Raw genomic sequence first — 23695 nt, forward strand, 5'->3', positions numbered from 1 at the left:
AAAATGGTATGTCATCTTGTAGCACCATCTGATTTTAAGTGTTTCGCATGCAAGTGTTCCCTGTTCATTTTTGAACAGTGTTGGTTTTTCTTGCTATTAATAGTTGGAATTCTATTTAAGGCCCCTGAAGAAGACAATAGAGACTATTAAGGGGAAAAATGATTGTCAGAGACTTGTTGCTTAGGTCATCCAGATGTATACTTACAGATTACATATTACAGATAAGAGAAAATTCTGTTTCTTCTCAGATTTTAGTTCTGAATTAAAAAATATATATATATATATTAAAGGTCTTTTATGTAAAAGTTTACATTGCTTTAGAAAACATACAAATTCCAAATGCAAGGTCCTATTTCATTTTCAACAACTTTATTGAGAACATTTTGCAAATTAGATTTTACAATTAGCATTTTACAATTAGAAATTTTATCTGCTACTACAGAAGTTGCAAACTTTTCAAAACACTACAGAAAATCCTTTATTTCTTTGGATTTTTCTGTTCCATGCTGAGCTCCTGAGATATATTTTTTCTTTCAGCTTCATTTTCATCTTCCTGTGAAATAAATTTTAAAAACCATTAAAACATAAACTTTCGGGCATTTTATCAGCTATACTTAATACATTTTAATTCTGTTCCCTGAAGAATTAACTATTGTGATTCTGGTAATCCAGAAAAAAGGCTAGAAACAAAATGATAAAATTATGTAACATTTAAATATTTACAGTGGGTGTTCTTTTACACTACACACTGACTAAAATTTTCTGTATGTTTTTAAAAGCAACTTAATGACCTAAAAATTACTTTTGAAAACATCTGTCCATAAAAAGTGTCCCTTTTCGGAGGTGAATCGGGTATTTTTACTTCACTGCTTGATAAAAATAAATTTAACTTCTGAGACACTTCATGTGCTCCAGCATGGCATTTTTGTCTCATCTAGCATACTTTCTTGACAGGTCTGCCAATTTTCCAATTACTTGTACCACCATATGTTATCTGAAGATCAGTCAGCTCTAAAATAGGAAACATGGTCATGTCAGGCTATCGAATGCTTACAATCTTCTACAGTTTCGATTCTAAGTGGTGGCTTCATAATTCACAGCAGGTTTCTGTGGAACAAGGTGAATAAATGAAGTGACTTCATAATGTCGGTCTCCACAGGAATGAAGTGCATCTTGTGTTCAATATTAAATGGTGACCTCCAAAGTATAAATAATGAAGAGTCTGGAAAAATATTTCATCTTACACTTTGTAACCCATTTCATCATCTATGTTCCTTCAACAATACCAAGTCTAAAGCAGTCTTGCTTTCCTAATATTTCTAGTATTTGTTAAGATCTTTTGTTTTTATTAAATGAAGTTAAAAGCATTGTCTCTTCTATTGAATTAAAGCATGAGTAGCAATTTTTAAAAAATTTTATTTTTTAAGATTTTATTTATTTATTTGACAGAAAGAGATCACAAGTAGAGAGGCAGGCAGAGAGAGAGAGGGAAGCAGGCTCCCTGATGAGCAGAGAGCATGATGCGGGACTTGATCCCAGGACCCTGAGATCATGACCTGAGCTGAAGGCAGCAGCTTAACCCACTGAGCCACCCAGGCGCCCCTGAGTCACAATTTCTTAAGTATCTCTAGACAACAGTAATATCAGTATCACCAAATACATCACCTATTTCTGAATCATATAAAACCCAATTCAACTCAATTAGGTAGTTGTTGAGCTCTATTTAGTAAATTAACATTATTGAGTAAATGCAAATCGAGACATAAATGTTTGTTTCCCATGAAAAACCACATCCTTGCCTCTGAACATTAGGGTGGAGAAAGCTTCCTTTATATATTTTGTCTCTCTCAAAACTCACCAGCATCTGTGATTTAGTCTGTCAACACCAGAAAAGTGGAGAAATCACCAATATTTTATCATCCAACTTGGACCATTTACAGATATATGGCAAAGAAGAGATGGGGTTTTGAATATCATTTTAGCAATGTGGTTTTAATATATTTTTAAACTATAATAGCCACTGTATGTTGTTTAGCTTTTTTTCCAATTTACCTCTATTGAACAGAGATGCTATGTTCGATTGACTCTTGAACAAGTAGTTTTCACTTTTGACAAGAGTTTCCAAAGATTATATATATATATTTTTAATATTTTATTTATTGACAGAGAGAGAGAGATCACAAGTAGGCAGAGAGGCAAGCAGAGAGAGAGGAGGAAGCAGGCTCTCTGCTGAGAAGAGAGCCTGATGCGGGGCTTGATCCCAGGACCCTGAGATCATGACCTGAGCCGAAGGCAGAGGCTCAACCCACTGAGCCACCCAGGCGCCCCCAAAGATTATATTTTGATTAGATCCTAATAAAAAGCAAATCTTGCTCTATACTTTCCACTGTCTTCTTCGGGTGAGACACTGACAGGAAGTGTTAAATCACCAGGTAAGGGTGGCAAGAAATTTTTTGATAGATAGCACTGAATTTAGCTGTATGTTCCTCAAGGCAGGGCTTTCCTTTTTTTTTTTAGATTATAATCTTATTGTCAACAATGCACATTTAGTATATAGTTGGGAGTACAATAAATGTTTTCTGAATTATGTGAAACAGTGGAATAAAAAATAAGAGAAGTCTGCTAAGCTAATGTAACTTGGAAAAGCATAATATTCTTCCTTATCCAACAGTCACACTTCTAAAAATCTTAAACTTACCAGGGCAATACCAAAAACAAAAATAAGCAAAAACGTTTGAAGCAACATTAGCCAAAACAGCCATTATCAAGCTCATATCCTTTTTTTTTTTTTTTTTAAAGCTCATATCCTTTAATTTGAAGGACAGGATTGGAACCTTTATTTTTTGGACAGTCTTAAGTTCACACACTGATATGACATACTGGTTTAATGAGCTCGGTTATCTCAACTTCCCTAGTAGCCTTCAGTAGTGCTCTAAGTCAAAATGGTAATGTAAAGGCTTAATAATAACCCCGAGGACTAGGAAGTATCTATAAACTTTCTTTCATATTTGATTAAAATTCTTGTAATGCTAGTCTTCTTGCTGAATTTTTCTTAGTAATAAAGTATATACAGTTGACTCTTGAAAAACACAGGTTTGAACTATGCAGGTCCACTTACACAAAGATTTTTTTTTTCAATAAATACAGTATGGTACTATAAATGTATTTTCTCAACATCTCTTCTCTAGCTTATTTTATTGTAAGAATATAGTATATTATACATGTAACAAAATAGATATTAATCAACTCTTTATGTTATCACTAAGGGTTCTGGTCAATGGTAGGTCATGTTAGTTAAATTTTGGGGGAGTCAGAAGTCACATGCAGGTAGGTTGTTACCACCCTGAACCCCACTCTGCATTATTCAAGGGTCAACTGTAGTTTATAAATGTGTATCTAACATTGCCTCCTGTTCGGGACAGGTGAAGAACTGTTCCACATTTTTCTTTATGCTGAGGATGTCTTACAATATCTTGCCTTTCTATGCTTTTAAAACATTTCCATAGGTAACAAGATCCAATCTCTTTTTTCCATTGCACAAGAGTAACTGTGATTTAGATGAAGAAAAGGATTATGAAGGGGAAGAAAAGGCATTTAGCCCTAGCTGCTGGAGTATAACACACTGTAATTGCCATAGTAGAGTATCTTCAGAATAATTAAAGTAACAGTAACAACTTTTATCATTATAAATAAAAACATTAGAATTAGCCATAGTAAAGGTCCAGAAAGGATTTTAGAGGTTGCTTTGCTGTTTTTTGGGTTTTGTTGTTGTTTTTGTTGTGTTTTGGAATTGCTCGTGTTTCTAACATTACAGGTCAATTTGCATAAGAACTTTATAAGCAATTAAGATTAATAAAATCATTAAAATAGCTCAGGCAGCAAATGAAATATCATTGACAAATGACTGCATAATGAATGAAACTGCAAAGAAAGGAAGATTTTATCCAAGTATTTCTTCACTAATAGATATTAAGGGCAGGCGAAATTTTCTTTTAAGTGGCAGGTTTTTGTTACTCTTTGCTGAGATAAGACATCTGTTTGTTTCCCAGTGAAAGAAACCCTTGCTACACGGATCATTTTCTTAGTGACAGTCCTGACAATTTTGAGATTTGTTTCAAGAAGTGTTCTGAAGCAGCCAGCAAGAAAATATACCCTTTGGGGCCACTGAAAAGTGTAGTCAGGTTTACCTCTTTAACTTTGAAGCTTGTTAAATCATACTCCAGAAAACATGTTTGTAACAATATTGCAGACCTGCTAGTTACATGTGGAATTTCAAGAATACCCATTCACATAACAACAACTACTCATAATGCCAAATAATTAAGGTGGTTCTTTTCTTTAGCCTTCATGCTCTTTTGACACTGACTACATTGTTGTAGTAAGGAGACTGACCATTTCTAGGCATATATAAACTGTATTTATATATAGACATATATTATTTATATAGAGACATATTATGGTCTAATGCTCCCGGTGGCAACGTAAGGCTGAAAGAGTTATTCTAACAGAGAAATCAGTAAAATGATTGCCATTCTTATTTGAACTAAATCCCTCTTATCACTGAATAAAACTTGCAGGATTTTGTTTAAATGCTATTCAAGCTTCCACCTTCAATTGAAACAGAGGTGCCCCTGACTTTCCTTATTTACAAAATTGCCTTGGTTTTCATAATAGTTCAAAGAATTGATGCCAGTTAATCAAACCTATCCAAGCTGCTTTCCCTTTCTCTTAAGAGATAACTAACTCCAAATAAATGGCAATTATTTTAGCAGCTGGAATTTCTACTGCTTAGGTGATATGTGGACTCAAATTAGTCAGAGTACAGATGACTCTGTCTTCAATCCTAGAGAGAGCCGAACTGTAAATTCTCTTAAAGTAGTGTTATACAAGGGGACAAAACTTTCCCCATTGATTCTTTACCTTTAGAGATGACTGTATGAGTACCTTTATAGTGCAGAGACCTGTCAGCCAGCTCCATACCCCAAGTGATCAAGGTTAACATCACCAGTGAAACATATTAACACTAAACTTTTGCTATGATATACTAAAAAGGACACAGCTCTGGTCTATGGTGTCTTTCCTAAAAATGCATAACTTCAGTCTAATCATTAAACATTTCAGATAAACACTATAAAACAATCAAACAGTAGTTTTCAAAACTGGCAAGTTCATGAAAGAAAATACAAAGATTTTACAATCGCAGATGGGAGTAGACTAAGGAAACATGATGACTAAAGACAGTGCACCATAAAAAGGATATTAGTGGGAAAACTGGCAAAATTAAATACGGTCTATGCAGTAGTAAATAGTACTGTCTTGATGTTAATTTCCTGGGTTTAACAGTTGCTAACACTATAGCAAGCTGGATGCAGGGCAAATGGCACTTATCTGTGTGATTTTTGCAACTTTTCTCTAAGTCTAAAGTTATTTCAAAATAAGATTTAAAAACTGCAACTTAATGAAGGTTTTCTAAATCAAAAACAAGTATCATGTCTGTGCAAAGGTTTTATGTGGAAAAAAAAATTCAAGGCACTTATAACTGCCTACACTGAAAATACACAGCTCAAGTTTGCTTTTCATTATTCTACTCAAGATTCCTTTTGTAAGTATCTCTAATGTTCAAAATGGTGATGTTCTTAATTTTTATTCCCTTGTTTGTGCTTTCATGTGTCTTCCTTTTCCACTCTGAGCATGGATTACTTTTATAAACAGAAAACATAAGGTTTCTTTTAATAAATCCCTTTATAACCTGGCCATTTGAACGATTTCCAGAAAAAAAGTAAGCATAATGGAGGTCAACGTTTACAAAGAGAATGGTTTCAGTTGTTTTTACTTAACTGAATTTCATAGCAGACAGATATGCGGTAGCACAACAGTAAAATGAAGCGAGAAGGTGCAGCTAAGCACCAACTTTTCATATGTAATCTTTAGATTTTAAATATTCCTTTGGCCAACCAAAGAATTATTGTAATTAGATTCAAATTAATGACCAAAATTATCTGTATGCTTGAACAATGGTCCTTTTTAAATGTTTGTGTGTGTGCGTGTGCATGCACGCACACATATGTGTGTGGATAGATACATGTACCTCTGGCAAAAAAATACATACACCTAACCTGTTGTTAGTTATAGAGCAAGTGTCAAAAGCAATAAATACTGTTCCAATCTGTGGTCAAAAACTGCTTTCTTTTATTCACTTAAAGCGTATTCCAGATAGAATTCTCAACAGTACTTACGATTGTGCTTTTAATACAGAAAATATGCCAGTGCTGCATAATGAGGAAAAAATTCATCTTAATAACTGGAAAATACTGATGCTAATGAAAATGTTTTAGGCAAAATGGGTACGCTGCATGCTTCAGACTAAAATTAATTAGAGTTTTTAATGTTTTACAATTCTACCATAATTCTTTAAATGGTGCATTTACTTCATAGCAATAAACACTTGGATCATTAAGTAAAGTGCAAGATGTGTGTGATGTGCTACATTTAACAACCTTTGGCTTTTTTTTCAGTGCTTCTGCATTCAGTTTTCCAATGCATTGAATAAGCAACTGAACGCCACAATTAAATTTCCTGACTTTGCATATTTGAGATTCTTATTTCATTTAATACAAAAGCAATTAATCTACCATTTTACAACTGAATTCCAACTTTAGTGGGCCATGATAGATACTGAAATGAACTTACAAGAAATGCTTAATTAAATATACTGTAAAAAGCATACGACAGGTTTTTTCTTATGACAGAAGTTGCATATTTAATTAGAAATTCTAGGCTATGTTATAAAATTGACTTGGGAGATTCTTAGTAAACCTAGCTCAAACACTTAAGTTATTACACAGAATAGAGTTATTTTGTAAATTTCTGCTTTTTCTCTGTACTTAGTGATTCAAACAAGAAATCATAAAGGAAATTTCCCTTTATTTAATATTATAAAATCATATCCTTTATTTTAATAGCAAGTCAGAGAGATAAAAGGGCAGTCATGAATATCTAATTTCATGTAAAAGAATATATGCACAGTTCTATTTCATTTGTTGGGCCCTTATCTCCAATTCATGATTTTGGAGATTTAGAGGGTAGGTTTGCTTTTCTAAGTTTTTAGTTCCTCTTGTCACTTTTTACTTGGTGGTTGCTTTTGGCAGCATGGAAATGGGAAAGTTAAAAAAATAAAACATAGGTTTTTCCATTGTAATCTGGGACTCTTTCTGGGAAGAAAGGCCCTATGGTCTGGTACTACCATCTAGAGAAGGGTATATTTATTGTAAAGGAAATGAAGATGAGTGAGTGGAAGTTGAGAGTCAGGCAAAATAAGTAGGACAAAGGAAAGGAAATGAAATGAGTGATGAAGGGTAGACTCTTAATTCTGTAAGCTTGTATCCTTGTATCTTCCCATAAACATTAGAGAAAAGTACAACTTCCATAAATTGAATTTTTGGGTATTTCGGGTATGTTAAAGATATGAACCTTCTAGAGCTAAGAATACCACTAGTCTCTACATGTGGAGCTTACGGTCTTGAAGATTTAAAAAACAAAAACAAAAACAAAAAACTCCTTCTCTAGTAGAAGTCTAATATTTGGAAAATTAATGCTCAATTCTACATTAGAAGCCCCTAACCTTGATAACTCACTGTCATTTATAACATTTTGATTGATTGATTGACTGATAGACTTCTTTATTTTGAAAGAGAAAGAGAAAGAGAGACTGTGCGCACATGTGTGAACAGGGAGAGGGGTAGAAGGAGAAAGAGATTCTGAAGCAGACTCCCTGCTGAGCATGGAGCCTGACATGAGACTTGATCTCAGGACCCTGAGATCATGACCCAGGCAGAAATCAATCAACTGAGTCACCAGGTGTTGCATTTTTGCTTTAAAAGATACTACTTGGTTAGAAGAATTCAGGTTGATAAATTGGTATGTAGTCAGCAGTGATTATAGAAGAAGATAAAAACAAAACAAAAACACCTCAAATTCTATAATAGGCCAACATAAATACATTTTAAGTGAGGACAGCACAAGTCTTCTATATGTATTTTTCCATGTAGTACGTTGTTTGCTTGTGTTTACTATTTTAACTGAAACACAGCTGACATAGTAGTTTCAGGTGTACAACAGTGTTTGATAATTATATACATTACCCAGTACTCACCACAGTTAGTTACCATCTGTCACCATACAAAGTTATTAAAATATTGACTATATTCCCTATTTTGTAGTTTTCATCCCCATGACTTATTTTATAACTGAAACTTTGTACCTCTTTGTCCCGTTCACCTATTTTGTCATTCCCCTCCCTCTGGCAGTTACCAGTTTGTTCTGTTTAGGAGTCTGTTTCTGATTTTTTGTGTGTATTAATCTGTTATTTTTTAGTTTCCACACAGAAGTAAAATCATATGGCATTTTTATTCCATTTTTATTTTATATCTTTTCAGTGTTCCAAAATTCATTGCACCACACCCAGGGGTCCATGCAATATGTGCCCTCCATAATACCTACCACCAGGCTCACCCATCCCCCCAACCCCTCCCCTCCACAACCCTCAGTTTGTTTCTTGGAGTCCGCAGTCTCTTTCATTGTCTGACTTAACTCAGCATAATACCTTCTAGGTCTATCCATGTTATTACAAGAGACAAAACTTCATTTCTTTGTTATGGGTGGGTAATATTCCACTGTGTATATATACCGCAATTTATCTGTCCATTCAGCTATCCAGGGACACTAAGGATGCTTCCATATCTTGGCTATTGTAAATAATGCTGCAATAAACATAGAGGTACATGTGTCCTTCTGAATGACTGTTGTTCTTTTCTTTGGGTAAATGCCCAGAAGTAGAATTATTGTGTTGTATAGTTTTTCTATTTTTAACTTTCACAGGAAACCCCATGTTCTTTTCCATAGTGGCTGCCCCAATTTACATTTCCACCTGTAGTGTACAGGATTCCTCCCCGCCCCCAGTCTTGCCAACTCTTGTTATTTCTTGTCTTTTTGATAGTAAATGATATCTCTTTATGGTTTTGACTGGCATTTCCCTGATGATCAGTGATGTTGATTATCTCTTGGCCATCTGTATATCTTTGGTAAAATGGCTACTCAGGTCCATTTCTTAATTGGATTTTTTGTTTTTAGTAGTAAAATATATATATATATATATATATATATATATATATATATATATCCCCTTATCATTTGCAAAGATCTTCTCCCATTCAGTAGGAGGTTGTCTTTGTTGATTATTTCCTTTGCTGTGCTAAATATTTTTATTTTGATGCAGTCCCAGTAGTTTTTCCTTTTGTAGCTATGGCTTATGTCTGAGAAATTACTGCCTGTGCTCTCTTCCAGAATTTTTATGGTTTCAGATTTCACATTTAGATCTTTAATCCATTTTGAGTTTATTCTTTTATATGATATAAGGAAGTGGCCCAGTTTCATTCTTTTTCCATGTAGCTGTTCAGTCTTCTAATACCATTCATTGAAGAGACTGTTTTTCCCATTGCATATACTTGCTTCCTTTGTTGAAGACTGACCATATAATCATGGGTTTATTTCTGGGTTCCCTATTCTATTCCATTGATCTAGGTATCTATTTCTGTGCTAGTAACATACTGTTTTGATTATTATAGCTTTGTAGTGTAGTTTGAAATGTGGGATTGTGATACCTCCACCATTGTTCTTTCTTAAGATTGCTTTGGCTATTTTTTTTTTTTAAGATTTTGTTTTTGAGGGAGAGAGCGAGCGAGCGAGCGAGCAGGAATGGAGGGGGAGGGGCAGAGAGAGAAGCAGGATCCCTGCTCAGTGGGGGGCCCAGTGTGGGATTCGTTCCCAAGGCCCACGGGATCATGATCTGAGCTGGAGGCAGATGCTTAACTGACTAAGCCACCAGGCATGCCTGCTTTGGCTACTTGAAACCTTTTGTGGTCTCATGCAGATATTTAGGATTATTTGTTTTACATCTGTGAAAAATACTATTGGTATTTTGAGACAGATTGAATCCGTAGATTGCTTTGGGTAGGATGAATATTTTAACATTATTAATTCTTCCAACTGATGACCATGGTATATCTTTCCACTTATTGTGTCATCTTCAGTTTCTTTCATCAATATGTTATAGTTTTCAAAGTGCAGGTCTTTTACCTTTTTGGGGTTTTTTGGGGTTGAATTTATTCCTAGGTATTTTATTGTCTGATTGCAATTATAAATGGGATTTTTTTAAAACTCTGATAATTTGTTACTAGTTTATGAAAATACAACAGATTTCAGTCTATTGGTTTTATATTCTGCAGATTTACTCAATTCATTTATTAGTTTTAACACTTTTTTTTGGTAGAGTCTTTAGGGTTTTCTATATATAGTATCAGGTCATCTGCAAATGTGAGTGCCTTTAACTGGATGGCTTTTCTTTCTTTTTCTCATCATATAGCTACAGCTAGGATTTCCAGTACTATGCTGAATAAAAGTGCTAAGAGTAGATATCCTTGTCTTATTCCTGATGTTAGAGGAAAAGCTTTCAGCTTTTCACCATTGAGTATGATAGTGGCTGTGGATCGGTCATATAGAGCCTTTACTATGTTGAGATATGTTCCCATTATCCCTACTTTGTTGAGGTTTTACCATGAATGGATGTTGAATTTTGTCAAATACATTTTTGTGCATCTATTGAGATAATCATATTATTTTTATCCTTAATTTTGTTAACATGGGATATAATGTTGATTGACTGAACCATCCCTGCATCCCTGAAGTGAATCCCATTTGATAGTGGTAAATAATCATTTTAGTGTATTTTTGTATCTACGTACATGAGAGATATTGGTATGTAATTTTCTTTTTTGTAGTGTCTTTGTCTAGTTTTAATCAATGTAATGCTGGGATCATAGAATGAATCTGGACACATTCCTTCCTCTTCTGATTTTTTTGAACAGTTTCAGAATAGGTATTAATTCTTCTTTAAATATTGGGTAGAATTCACGTGTAAAGCCATTTGGTCCTGCACGTTTGTTTGTTAGTTTTTGATTACAGATTCAATTCTCTTACTAGTAATCAGTCTGTGCAGATTTTCTCTTTTTTTCTGCTCTACTCTTGAAAGACTATGTTTGCAGGGATTTACCCATTTCTTCTAGTTTGTCCAATTCACTGGCATATAATTTTTCACGGTAGTCTTTTGTAAGCCTTTGTATTTCTATGGAGTTGGTTCCAACTTCTCTTTCATTTCTGATTTGAGTCTTCACTTTTCTTGATGAGTCTGGCTAAAGGTTTATCAATTTTTGTTATCTTTTCAAAGAATTAGCCCTTAGCTTTACTAATTTTTTTTTCTATTGTTTTTAGTCTCTCATTTCTGCTCTAATCTCTAGTTCCTTCCTTCTACTAAGTTTGGGTTTACTTATTCTTTTTCTAGTTCTTTATGGTGTGAAGTTTGGTTTATTTAAGATTCTTATTTTTTGAGGTAGGCCTGTAACACTCAGCTTCCCACTCAGAACTGCTTTCACTGCATCCCAAAGATTTTAACCCACATGTTTCCTTTTTCATTTGTCTCCATGTTATTTTTAATTTCTTCTTTGATTTCTTCATTGATCCATTAACTGTTTAGTGTTATTCTAGAGATCACTTAACCTATCCTCATTTTTAAAAATTCTTTTTTTTCTTTTTGCTGTTCAAGCTACACTGTCTTCCAGATTGCTGATCTATTCTGTATCCTCTAATCAGTTGTTGTTTCCCTCTAGTATATTTTTCATTTCAGTATTGTATTCTTCAGCTCTGTTGTTTAAAAACTATATATACATTTTCTTTCTCTGTGTTGACATTCTCACTGTGTTCATCCACTTTTCTCTCAAGTGTGGTGAGTGTCTTTATGACCATTACTTTAAACTATTTATCAGGCAGTTTACTTATCTCCATTTCTTTTAGCTCTTTTCTGGGTTTTTTGTCTGTTCTTTCATATTTCTCTGTCTCCTCATTTTGTCAGACTCTCTGAGTTTATTTCTGCTTTTTTAGGTAGGTCAGCTACATCTCCTGGTCTTGAACATAGTTGCCTTATATAGAAGGCATCCTGAGATGCCCTGTAGCACAGCTCCTTCTGGTCACTGAAGCCAGGTGCTTCTAGGGGTGTCCCCTATGTGGGCTGCACATGTCCTCCTGTCATGGTTGGGGTGGGAATGGGTGTGCTGGTACGTGGAACGTGCTTGCAGCCCAGCTGTCAGCAATGACCAGCTACAACTACTATGGGTACACTGGTAAGGAGGGCTTGCCCTGAGTATGGCTGGATGAGAAACCTGACTAAAGCCACTAGGCGTACACTAGTGAGCAGGTCTTGCCCTCAGCCTGCCTTTCTGCAGTGACCAGCTCTGACTATGTGGGTGCACTGGTGGGCTTGGCTTCACCATGCAGCTGGCTGAGAGAACCAGCTAAGCAACTGTAAGTGTGTTGCTCAGTGGGGATATCTTCCCCTGTCCCGAGGACAGAAGTTGCTCTGGACGAGTGCTGACCCAGGACAGGGCTGCCTGCCAGTGTGGCAGGACAGTAGCTGCTCTGGGGGGGGAATGCCAGTCCTATTAGGCTGCCTACTGGGTATGGTGAGGTGCAAGACATTGTGGAGGATTACCTGCCTGGGTGGGTAGGAGAGGTCCACGGAAGGAATGTTGGGGTGGGATAAGTGGTGCTAGCAAGGTAGAAGTTGTCAGAACTGGTTCCCATAAGCCTCTGGCCAGCTGGCCTGCTGGGAAGTAAGCAGATCGTGCTCACCAACCATTTTGTTCCTGGAGAAAACTCCTGCAGATCCCTGACTATTTTGGTGCCCATCCTAAAATCAGTCAATAAATCTTCATATATAACCCAGGTGCTTTTCAAACTGCTACTTCTGTGCTAGGTCTTGAACTCAGTGATATGGCATGCTAACCTTTTAAGAACTGAGACTCAAGTTTCTTAATAGTTCTCTGGCTCTGCTGGAGTTAAGTATTGCTGATTTTCGAAGAAGACTTTATGAGAGCTTATCTTCCCAGTGCAGGTCCCCAGGATTGGGGGTGCATGATGAAGGGCTTGATCCCCTCAGTCTTCTGTGCCTATGATATTTCTATCACTTCTGGGTTGCCACACTGGTGGTTTTTAGATTCTGACCATATCTCTGTCTCTCCAGCTCTCCTTAATGTGGCCTTCTCTTTATATCTTTAGCTGTGGAAGACCTATTCTGCCAGTCTTCAGGTCGATTTCAGGGTATGTTGCATTACATGTAGTTATTTCCTTGGTGTATCCATAGGAAGCAGAGGAACCTCCTATTCTGCCATCTTTCTACCCTCCAGATAGTACATTCACAAATTCAATATATATTAAAGTTTACAGTATACCAAGATATATTTAAATGGATTCTTTAGAAAGTATTTTTTATAAACCATCTACTATTCACTAAATGTAACATCTCAAAAATCCCAAATGTGCTAATATTTAAAGACTTTACATAGAAATTTCTACTTTCTCCATAGTTACTCAAAGAGAAGAGACATTATAAATTTATGTTATTTTATTTTTTACCCTAAATCTACATATACAGGTTTAAATTCCCAGGGGTTTAAAAAATTCTACCAAATTAAAATGAGATAAATAGTGTCTCAAGTGTTTGAAATATGCAAAATACGAGATACAGTGATCACCAAAGTCAAGAGAGTTCCAAGTTGGATTAAGAAAAGAAAAATCAGTGATTGGCTATTTAAAATTTTCAGAGATACATACATTGTTTACTGTGACCAGAAATGATTGAGCAAATAACAGAGTTTGTTATAAGAACTGGAAAATACTGATATGCAGCATATTTATTTATTCATTAACATAAGCAATAACCATGATATTGGAATTAGCCACTTGAAGAGTACCTTCTTTAACAGGGTTTGACAGCATTTTCTTTATCCTTCACAATACAACAAGGAGTTCAATGCAACACAGATTTAAAAAGATACCTTACATTTGAAAATAAATTTTAGTTTGCTTAGTAAGGACCTAAGGTTATTTTTTTACCAAAACTAACTTCTATAACTGCCATTAGAAACATCTCTGGCCATTTTAATTGAAACCATAATAAAAAGAGAAGGGGAAGGAAAGAGAGAAAATACATTTTATATTTCTTTTGCTGAATTCTGGTATTTTAAAGAAAGGATAGTTCATATGTATCAAATCACTGTCAAAGAAACAAACAGAATTTACAAAAATTGTAATGTTACAACCTTAATAATTACTTTTGAGCTATGTAGAAGACATTTAGAAAGTAAAAGGTAGCAAAAACTCCCTTAATGGAAATTATATTATTTACATAATTTGCTGTTATTTACAACACTTGATTTCACTGAATGGAATTTATCAAAGTGAAAACTACAGTTTGTAAGCTAACAGAGTATTTCACTAATTAAAATTCTTTTAATGTTACTGTTTTTGAGGCTAGACAATGTAAATGTTTTAAACTGACAATTTTTAGAATAAGAAATAATTTCATACCTAAGTAATAAAATATCTAGATAGTAGACCTTTGTTAGGATGATTTAGATATAAGTGTACTTTCGTTTAAATAGTGTAGAGTTTCTCACCAACTATCTCAATTTAAATTGTTTTCAGTATATAATGCCCTAGTTAAGCAGGAAGTTGTTAAAATACTTATTTCAAAAGCCACATCAAATTCAGATGGACTTGAGGCATTTGTAAACAACTATGATATGTATAAGACATCTCTTAACTCACTTCCAGGTCTCCTCAGGGTAACTGAGTCCCAGAATGTTAAAGATGAAAAATTATCAGATCTTATCTAATCCCCTACTATAAATATAAGAGAATACTGAGCACTAGAAAGACAAATACAGGATACCAATTTCTTCAGTAGGTTTTCTAGTGGTTTTACACAACTTCCCAAATTGTTTCCCAAACTCAAATGATTTAAAACTACATTGTTAAAGAAAAACAGTAATTTACAGTGGAGAAACATGATAAACACTAACTTAATTTGAGTGAGCAAGGTTAACCTCACTAGTAATACATATTGACATTCTATTTTCTGTCAAAGGATGCACTGAGAAGGAACGTCATCTCTGGTCTGTGGTAGCTTCAATCTAATCATGAGAAAAGACCAGACAAACCCAAATTGAAGGATATTCTACAAAATAAATAATACTCTTCAAAAGTGTCAAGGTTTTGAAAGGTAAGGAAAGAGTAATTTCCACAGAATGAAGGATCCATGACAAAATGAAATAGGGGATTCTGGATCAGGAAAAGGGTCATTAATGGCAAACCTGGTAAAATCCAAATAAATTATAATAGTTTTAAGTAAACTATTATAAAGGTTTGATAATTTTCCTATGCTCATTCAAGATGTTAACATAAGGAGAAGTTGAATACTGCATACTCTCCATACAATTTTTATAACTCAAAATCTAAAGTTATCTCAACACAAAAAGTAAAAACAGATAAGCAAATAAACAAAATCTTTGTTAGGATGATTTAGAAATAAGTGTACTTTGGTTTAAATAGTGTAGAGTTTCTCACCAAAGTAGTATGCAAAGGTAATCAGAATTATATAAAAAGAGGCTTTGGAGATTTCTGTGATAGGAACAGCTCATTATAGACTCTATACTATGAAGTAGTGCTTTTAGTAAAAAAGTGCTAGGAAAATCATACATTGATCCAGAATAGTGTTTTGCACATGAAGTTCACTGTCATGTTTTCCTGTTTAAAAATCCAGTTTAAAAATCATTAGAACAATACTCAACTGTAATATGGTAAAATGTGACTTGTTTTTATTACTTCATTTGATAGGTTTTTGGATAGCAGATATTCTTACTAATATTGAAATGTTCTTTCAATAACCTTTAATCTGGGTCTTCAAAAATTGTCTATTATCTAGAGAAAAAGAGGTACTCTTGCTTAACAAAAGAAATTTCTCTAGAGAAACATCGTTTGACCTGAGACTGACTTCATAGAGTACAAATGTCAAAACAAAGTAAAAATATTAGTAAATCAAAACCTAGAGGTTGAACAATCGAACTATTTATTCACTTTTGGTAACCCAATGAATTACTTGATTGTATTGACTAAATAATCTTTAAATTTTAGAAGAGTCTGGAATGTATTTTGTCCATTGACTCATATTAAAATTATTTTTTAAAGATGATCTTAACTAGAAGTAAATTCTATTCCTAGAATCCTTCCTTTTATTCTCTCACAAAAATTTAATGAACAATGACTATGTGTTAGACACTAGGCAAGGTGTTGGAAATAACAAAGCTGAATAAAAGGTCTTGCTGTCTAGAGGAGTCCATGTTCCATTTGGTAGAAAGGAGGCATATAATTACAATATAATGAAAAAAGTACATCAGACATATAAATGTGAAGAGAAGAAAACTAAACCATGATAATACATAAGAGAGTATTTTTAAAAATGAGTTATATCCTACAGAGCTGGGCTATGTCATCAAAATAATAAACCTTCCCTCGTGCCCAAAGATTAGTATTGTGAATTGTTAAAACAAATACTTCTAAATGTAACTTACACTGTTTTTGTATTAAGATAAATTCAACTTCAAGGACATCTTTCAGAAATAGACTTGTTTAAGAAGTGAATTTTAAAAACTTTACTCCCAAGTGAACAGATTAAGTTGCCTTAAATATCTCTACTTCAAGTTGAATACTATTTTCCCCAGAGTGAACCCATTAATCTTCACAGTTTTATTGGAAATTAATACCTCATTAGATGTCCAAGTAACACATCTATGGCACATTAATTTTTCATGGATTAAAACACTGATTTTGCTTCAAGAAAAATTTAAAATGCTATTTTAGAAAATTCCACACAAAAAATTGTCTAATGTTGGTATTTCATAATCAGTGTCAAAAATAACAGCCACATTTCCACAACTTGAATTTGCAGATTACTCCATAGCCACTATTTTGCCTTTTTAAGAAAAAGATTAAATGTTTTAAACTGTTACCATAATGAAAACCATGCAATGATACATTCAAAAAAAGCAGGCCTCTTGGCAAGCAACAAATCATTTAGAAACCTTGCCTAAAAATGCACTCACTTATTTAATATTTTTCTATGACCAATTAATTATTCTGTAAGTTTAAAGTATTTCTCAGTATTCTATTATTTATTTAGGCAATAGGATGTTAGAAAAAATAATTCATACAATGACATTTTCAAATATTCTATTTGAAAAAAAGATACCTGGAGAGATATATAAGCCATCTATGTATCCCTCTCTGATTATTAACTATGTATCAAGTATTGTGCTAGATGCTCAAAAAATATGATCTATTAGAAAGACACAGTCCCTGCTTTATGGAGCTTGTAATCTGTGACTAAAACAATTGATCACTGGAGTAACTATATAATTGCAATTACGATATGTTCAATGGAAGAAAAGTATAGTGCCACGAAACTTTTAATAGAAGGATCTGAAAGTTTCTGGGAAGCTCCTCACCCTCCTGAAAATGACAAATATATTGAAATCTGAAGGATAAGAAGGAGCTGAATTAAGGAATCTGAAGGGATAAGCATTCCAGGTAAGGAAAAGAGTAAGAAGGTAAAATCAGCTGAAGTCCAGTAGGAGAGAGGATAAGAGTAGGAAATGACATGGAAAGGTACACAATAGTGGTTCTAGCATTTTCTGGTTTTAGCATTACACACTTTGCACAAATGGTTACTTTAGATGTACTCTTATTTTTGTCCTGTTTCTTCTATGCAATTGGGTAGTAGTGGATGTATAACTTGGGCTTTGTGGTCAGTAACTCGCAAACCCGGTTCAAGTCCTACCATGGACATGCACACCATCCAAAGCTATGCAGTTTCTGAGCAACATACAATTCTGCATTATCCTGGAATGACTGCTCTTAGCTCTTAAAATAATTTATCTTTATTTATTATCGAGATCCGTGACTTTCTCAATTCTTTAATAGCTACTAACCCAAAGGCTTACTTTCTAAGAAAATAAAAATAGCCTCTATTTGTAAGAAGAATCATAAGCCTCTAAAGGTAGGTCAATGATGGATTCCTCTGGGCCCTTGGGAATGTTGAGATTTCAAACTCAAGAGTCTGAAAAGAATATCCTAGAATACTATTAAACTGAATATAAAATTCTGATATAACTCAATAGTTAATGAAAAATAAAGTTATAAATTCAAAAATATAAAAATGACAAAATTAAAGCTGATGATCTCATAGCCACATCATGTGGCAGAAATACTGTTCCATCAAAAATGCATTAAACAGACCTGTACCCCTGGGGATAAAAATATATGTTTATAAAAAATAAAAAGTTAAAAAAAAATGCATTAAACATTTAGGAAGTGCTAATTTTTAAATACAGATGTTCAGCAAATACCCAGGAAATTTAAATTCATAATTCTCCATTGCATTATGAGAGGGTTTTTAAAAATGATTTTATTTTACTTATCTTTAAAATTACTGGTATATATTTATCACAGAAAATACAGAAATACAATCTGGCTTTTTTCCAGTTTTCTTTTAAAATAGAAAATAAAGAATAAACTCTCTACTTCACCACAGATTGAAATGTCTTATTGATATATTCAATTTCAAAAGAATAATAAAGCAGTATAAAAACTGAACAATAGCAGGTGTTTGAGACTGTAATGCTATTTTACCCCCTCTGAATGTAGGTAGCCTGAATCAGGACTTTATTTCACTGATACACAGGTGGTAAACCCCATAATTAATTTCCAAGAAGAACAAATCAATATATAAGCAGTTCACATTCAAGAGATAAATTAGCTATCAAGATGTTACAACAGATTTCTATGGTCTTTTCCAGACCACTCTTCTCTACCAAGAGCTGTAAGATTTTAGAGATAGAAGGTACCTTACTTAGGGGTTGGATCATTTGATCTATTCTTTTTATGCTGCTGACATAATAGCCTCTTATAGTACATAATTAACTTCCCCAGGGTCCCACAGCTAATTAATAGTAGAGCTGGGATCAAAATTCAGGTCTCCTAAGTTGCTGTCTGGAACTCTTTCACGAAGAGAATTGACTGCAGTGAAGCGATATGATTTTAAATCAAATGTTGGCAACATTGTGTGTACACATTATCGGTAAACTGAATGGTTTTATACTGAAAAACAGCTGTGTATTGTTCTTACCCAAGACATCTACCTGAGCACAGTGGGCAGTGTCTAGGTTTTGGTGTAACCCTGCTTTGGCACTTACTATTGATGTGCTTTTGGGAAAGGCACATGATGTCTTAGTCTTGGTTTCTTTACCTGTAAAATGGTAAAATAAAAACCTAACCTCAAAACCTAACCAGAATAAAAATGATCATTTGGCTTCCCTTTCTAAGTACAGTTTTAGCATTTCAATATAAATGATAATTGTTACATTAAGAATTACTTAAACTTACAATATATTACTGTTTTCTATTTGTTGATTAATCTACAAGTATGTGTCTACTATGTGCCAGGTTCTGTTCTAGGAAATGGAGAAACAGCACAGCTATCCTCTTGGATTTTAAATTCCAACAGAGAAAGACAGATAATAAGCTATTAACAGGTATTATCAAATTCTGATGTAGCAGAAAAAAGGAAAAAGGAAGGGGATACCAAGTGCAACAGCATACTTTCTTAGACAAAGTAGTCAGGAAAGTACCTCTACTAACATGGCGACATTTAAGCTGAGACCTGAATGATATGAAGGAGCCACTCATGTACTCATCTGTGAGAAGAGAGTATCTAGGTATGGAGAATGAGAACAAGGACCTTCCAGTAAAAATGAGTGCAGCATGCATGTGCACCAGAAGGGACAGCATATTTGGTATGAGATTAAATGTTCCATATTACTATATATGCAATCCTGGGTATTCTATATGTAATGGGAAGCCACTGAAGGGCTTTAAAATTTAAGTAATCTGATTTGATTTTGAATTTTATGCTTGTTTTTGGTGCAACATAAAGTAGAAGATAGGTAAGAATGAAAATAGGAAATAAGGCAAAAGGCTATTACAACCGTCCATATCAGGAATGAGGGTGTCTTGGAGTCCTGTAGAAGTAGAGTGAATAGAAAGTATGATATGCTTCAGAGTACGGTATAGTCTAGAGCGAGGGCAGGCTGATAGGCAAATATGGGAATAAACAAAAGAAGAGTAATTAGACATAATTTCCTGTTTTGGGCACCAAAAATGGTTAAGTTGGTAAAAATTATAGAAGTACTTGTGGTGGAGTGATGAAGGATCAGGAAACAAGAATTATATTTTGGCACTATTAAGCATAAGACAATCTTTAGATATTCAATGGGAATATCTGAAACATGTTTGGATATATGAATTTATATCTCGGCAGAAGAATTAAGGGCAGGCATTTTAAGTTTTGGTCCTCAACATATAGCTAAGACTATTTGTAATTATCTAGGAAACAGTATGTAAATTGAGGAGAAAAAGGCCTTAAGGACTAAGCCATGGTAATACTACTTGGGCAGAGGTGGAGAATTTAGCTAAGAAGACTGAGAAGGAGTTGCCAGTTTGTGTAGGAAGAAAATGGGGGTCACAGAAGCCAAGGTAAGAAAATTTTTTAAGAAAGAGGGAATGGTCAATAGATTGACAAATGATACTGAGAGGTCAGATAAGATTCAAACAAAAGGCAAGACTATTAAATTTGACAAGAAAGAGACTGTAAGTGACCTTAACAAAAACCATTTCAGTGGATTGGTAGGTATCAAAACCTAGCTGAAATAGCTTAAAGAGGGAATGGAAAATGTCATTTTACACTTCATCCTTCTTTTTAAATTTCAAACATAGAAGTAATGACTAGAGTTATAAAAGCAATCTTTAGAAAGACTAAAAAAAATCATAATAAAATTACTCCTGATCGCGTGGGCTCCTGACAATACTATTTCTGGGCTTTTTGTTAAGCATTATATTTTATATCTTCTATATTAATCAAACCTTGCCTGTAGCATAAAAATATTCCTCTAAAAACAATATGTGGTATATTCTCCATCCTAGTCTCTAAGACTTTTAGTTTGAATAAAAAACAAAATATAACTGCAGCACTGATTTGCACAAAGTTCTCTGCATTTACTGTAAATAAGAACACCTTTCAGCATCTCCTTTTAAGTCTGGTATGTTCTAGTTATCCTCAAAATGACCACATGAAGCTGAATGTATGTATGAAAGGGAAAAACTTTCAGACAAAGCGGAGACCTATAATTGCTTTTATATTCTTAATGTGCCTACATGTCACTTTATACAGCCAACCATAAACAGTTAAATCAGAGTGATCATCCCAACTTCAATTTAGTGTTCTGAGAATTATCACTACATGACTATAGTCAGGAGGTATATAATATTTATACTGTTTCACTTATTTTTTATAAACATTTCTAATTTTGGAGGAAAAGGAAAATGAAAATATTGAGTACGGACAACTACTCAGAAGTTTTGTTGTAGTAGTTTGGAAATGGGCAATAGTTGGAGAAAGGATGAGGCCAAAGTTAGAGGCTCTGAAAGACTGGGAGATATTAAAACATGTTTGCCAAAGAAAATTTAAATAAATGAAATTCTTCTTGAAAGAACTAAAATATTTCTATCTGATATTCTTTGGGTATTAGTTTCTAAGATGCAGTCTTAGACCATAACAAAATCATTTGCTTTCAAAATTAATAATATTTAAATATTCAATTATAGGAATTTTCATGTTTTGGCTATAATGCACTGGAAACTATGTCATGAAACATACTGTTATTAAGTCTAGATTTTCCAATGAAACATTTTAAGATAATAGAATTAATTTAATATAGTTCATTCATGATGAAGAGTTTAGGCTCAACAAGTTCAAGAGCTTGCCATAATTAAAATTTTTTAATATGAAATATGCTTTCAGATTTTCCTGTTTGTTTTGTAATATAAGAAGTTTAAAATATGATTATGTATAACATACAGAATAGAATGAAAATATAAATAAAAAGATCAAAAGGCTTAGCATTCTATGACATTAATTTACTGTTTTTAATGAAACAATTATGGTACTATTTGTGTATCTAATACATGTTACTTTTCAAATTAGTGTATTTCACAATGGTAAGAACAAAGCATATAGAAAAACTGGTTTTTAGATAGTTTGATTAAGTATATTACTATAAAATATTATTGTAAAATTGATATGAAACTGTGCTAACTGCTTTAGGACAATAGCAATGTTAAAGCTGGATAAAATAAAATACTTCCATAAATTTTAACAAGTGAATCAGCAACTTTATATTATCATTAAAATAATTTGAAAATGCTAAATTCTTCTCAGCCTGTAATGAAGAAATTGCCTAAGAGACATTTTTGGAGATTTGCTCATTTTCAGTCCATTTAAGTTTATAGCAGTGATAATGACACCATAGTGTTTTTATAAAATAATGTGAATTTCTCACATATGAAAGTTTATGCACACAGAATGTTATTTTCTTCTAGATCCTCGGTGAAATGGCCAATGAAATTTTTAAAATAAGAGAAAGAAAAAAGAACAAGTGAGAACATATGCCTTTAACATTACTGGCATCACAGAACACTCCTACTACATTCTAAAAATAACAAGAATATTTTCTGGGACACAATCAACCAGATTAGTTCCCTTGCTACAGGTTTGAACAGTACCTGGGGCCTTTTCCCATAGCTTCCATCCCATTTGTCTATATTCTCTGACAGACTCTAAGCAGGCCTCATGAGGGTTATATCCGGCCATGTACTCAGCAATGATTACTGGCCCTTACACTTAAAAAATGCTCAGTAAATGTTTGTTAAATGAAAAGCTAAGATGAAAAGCTAAAAAAAGATATACCAGTATGCTAGCGTGGTAATCTCTGAAAGGTAGGTTATGAGTTTTGTTTTCTTTATCAATTTTTCTGCATTTTCTGAATGATGTTAGTGAATAGACATTACTTGTAATAATAATTAGAGCAAGATAATACATTTTAAAAATGCAGCTATTAAAATAATATGCCACTAAATTCCTTACAAAACACCTTAGATAAGCAGCAATATGAAAAAAGGTAATGATAAAAATAATGATGCAGGGGCACCTGGGTGGCTCAGTCTTTTAAGCATCTGCCTTTGCCTCAGATCATGATCCCAGGAGACTGGGATCAAGCCCCGAATCGGGCTCCCTGCTCAGTGGGAAGCCTGCTTCTCCATCTCCCTCTTCTGTTCCCCCTGCTTGTGTTCCTGCTCTCCCTATGTTTCTCTCTGTCAAATAAATAAAATCTTAAAAAAATGTTACGGACATTGAGGAGGGTATGTACTATGGTGAGGGCCGTGAAGTATGTAAACCTGGCGATTCACAGACCTGTACCCCTGGGGCTAATAATACATTATACGTTAATAAAGAAATAAATTTTTAAAAATCTTAAAAAATAAAATAACAATGCATTATTTATATTAAAAGTATGCTAAATGAAGCTTAGGAATTTTATTTACATTACATTACTATAGCATACCATCTTTTTGAGGAAAAAATTTTGTAATAAAGGACCTATTTTAGTATACAGACCATTGTTCAATAAAATTTTATTTTTCATTGTTGGAAAAAGCAATGTCAAAGTCAAAAAATGTAGATCTAGGGGTGTCTGGGTAGCTCAGTGGGTTAACTCTGCTTTTGGCTCAGGTCATGATCCCCCCTGGGCCCTCTGCTCAATGGGAAGCCTCCCCCTACCCCCCACCTGCCTCTCTCTGC

At 33.9% G+C, this 23695-nt stretch overlaps 1 protein-coding gene across 5 annotated transcripts in view; it reads right to left on the bottom strand.

Moving 5' to 3' along the window:
* Positions 1-352: 352 nt before the first annotated feature.
* PHF14 (PHD finger protein 14) overlaps positions 353-23695 on the bottom strand; it is a 205140-nt gene continuing 181797 nt past the window's right edge. For 4 of the 5 annotated variants that reach the window (XR_014301283.1, XM_082693323.1, XM_082693322.1 and 1 more), the window contains one exon: positions 353-553. Coding sequence is in view for 3 of the 5 variants with exons in the window: in XM_082693323.1 (XP_082549449.1) it covers positions 479-553 (75 nt within the window). In the remaining 2 variants the exon portion in view is untranslated. The remainder of the gene's footprint in view (positions 554-23695) is intronic. The other variant, XR_014301284.1, reaches the window with a different exon arrangement.

Source organism: Mustela nivalis (assembly GCF_964662115.1).
Source record: "Mustela nivalis genome assembly, chromosome: 12".
In the NCBI taxonomy this organism is placed as follows: Eukaryota; Metazoa; Chordata; class Mammalia; order Carnivora; family Mustelidae; genus Mustela; species Mustela nivalis.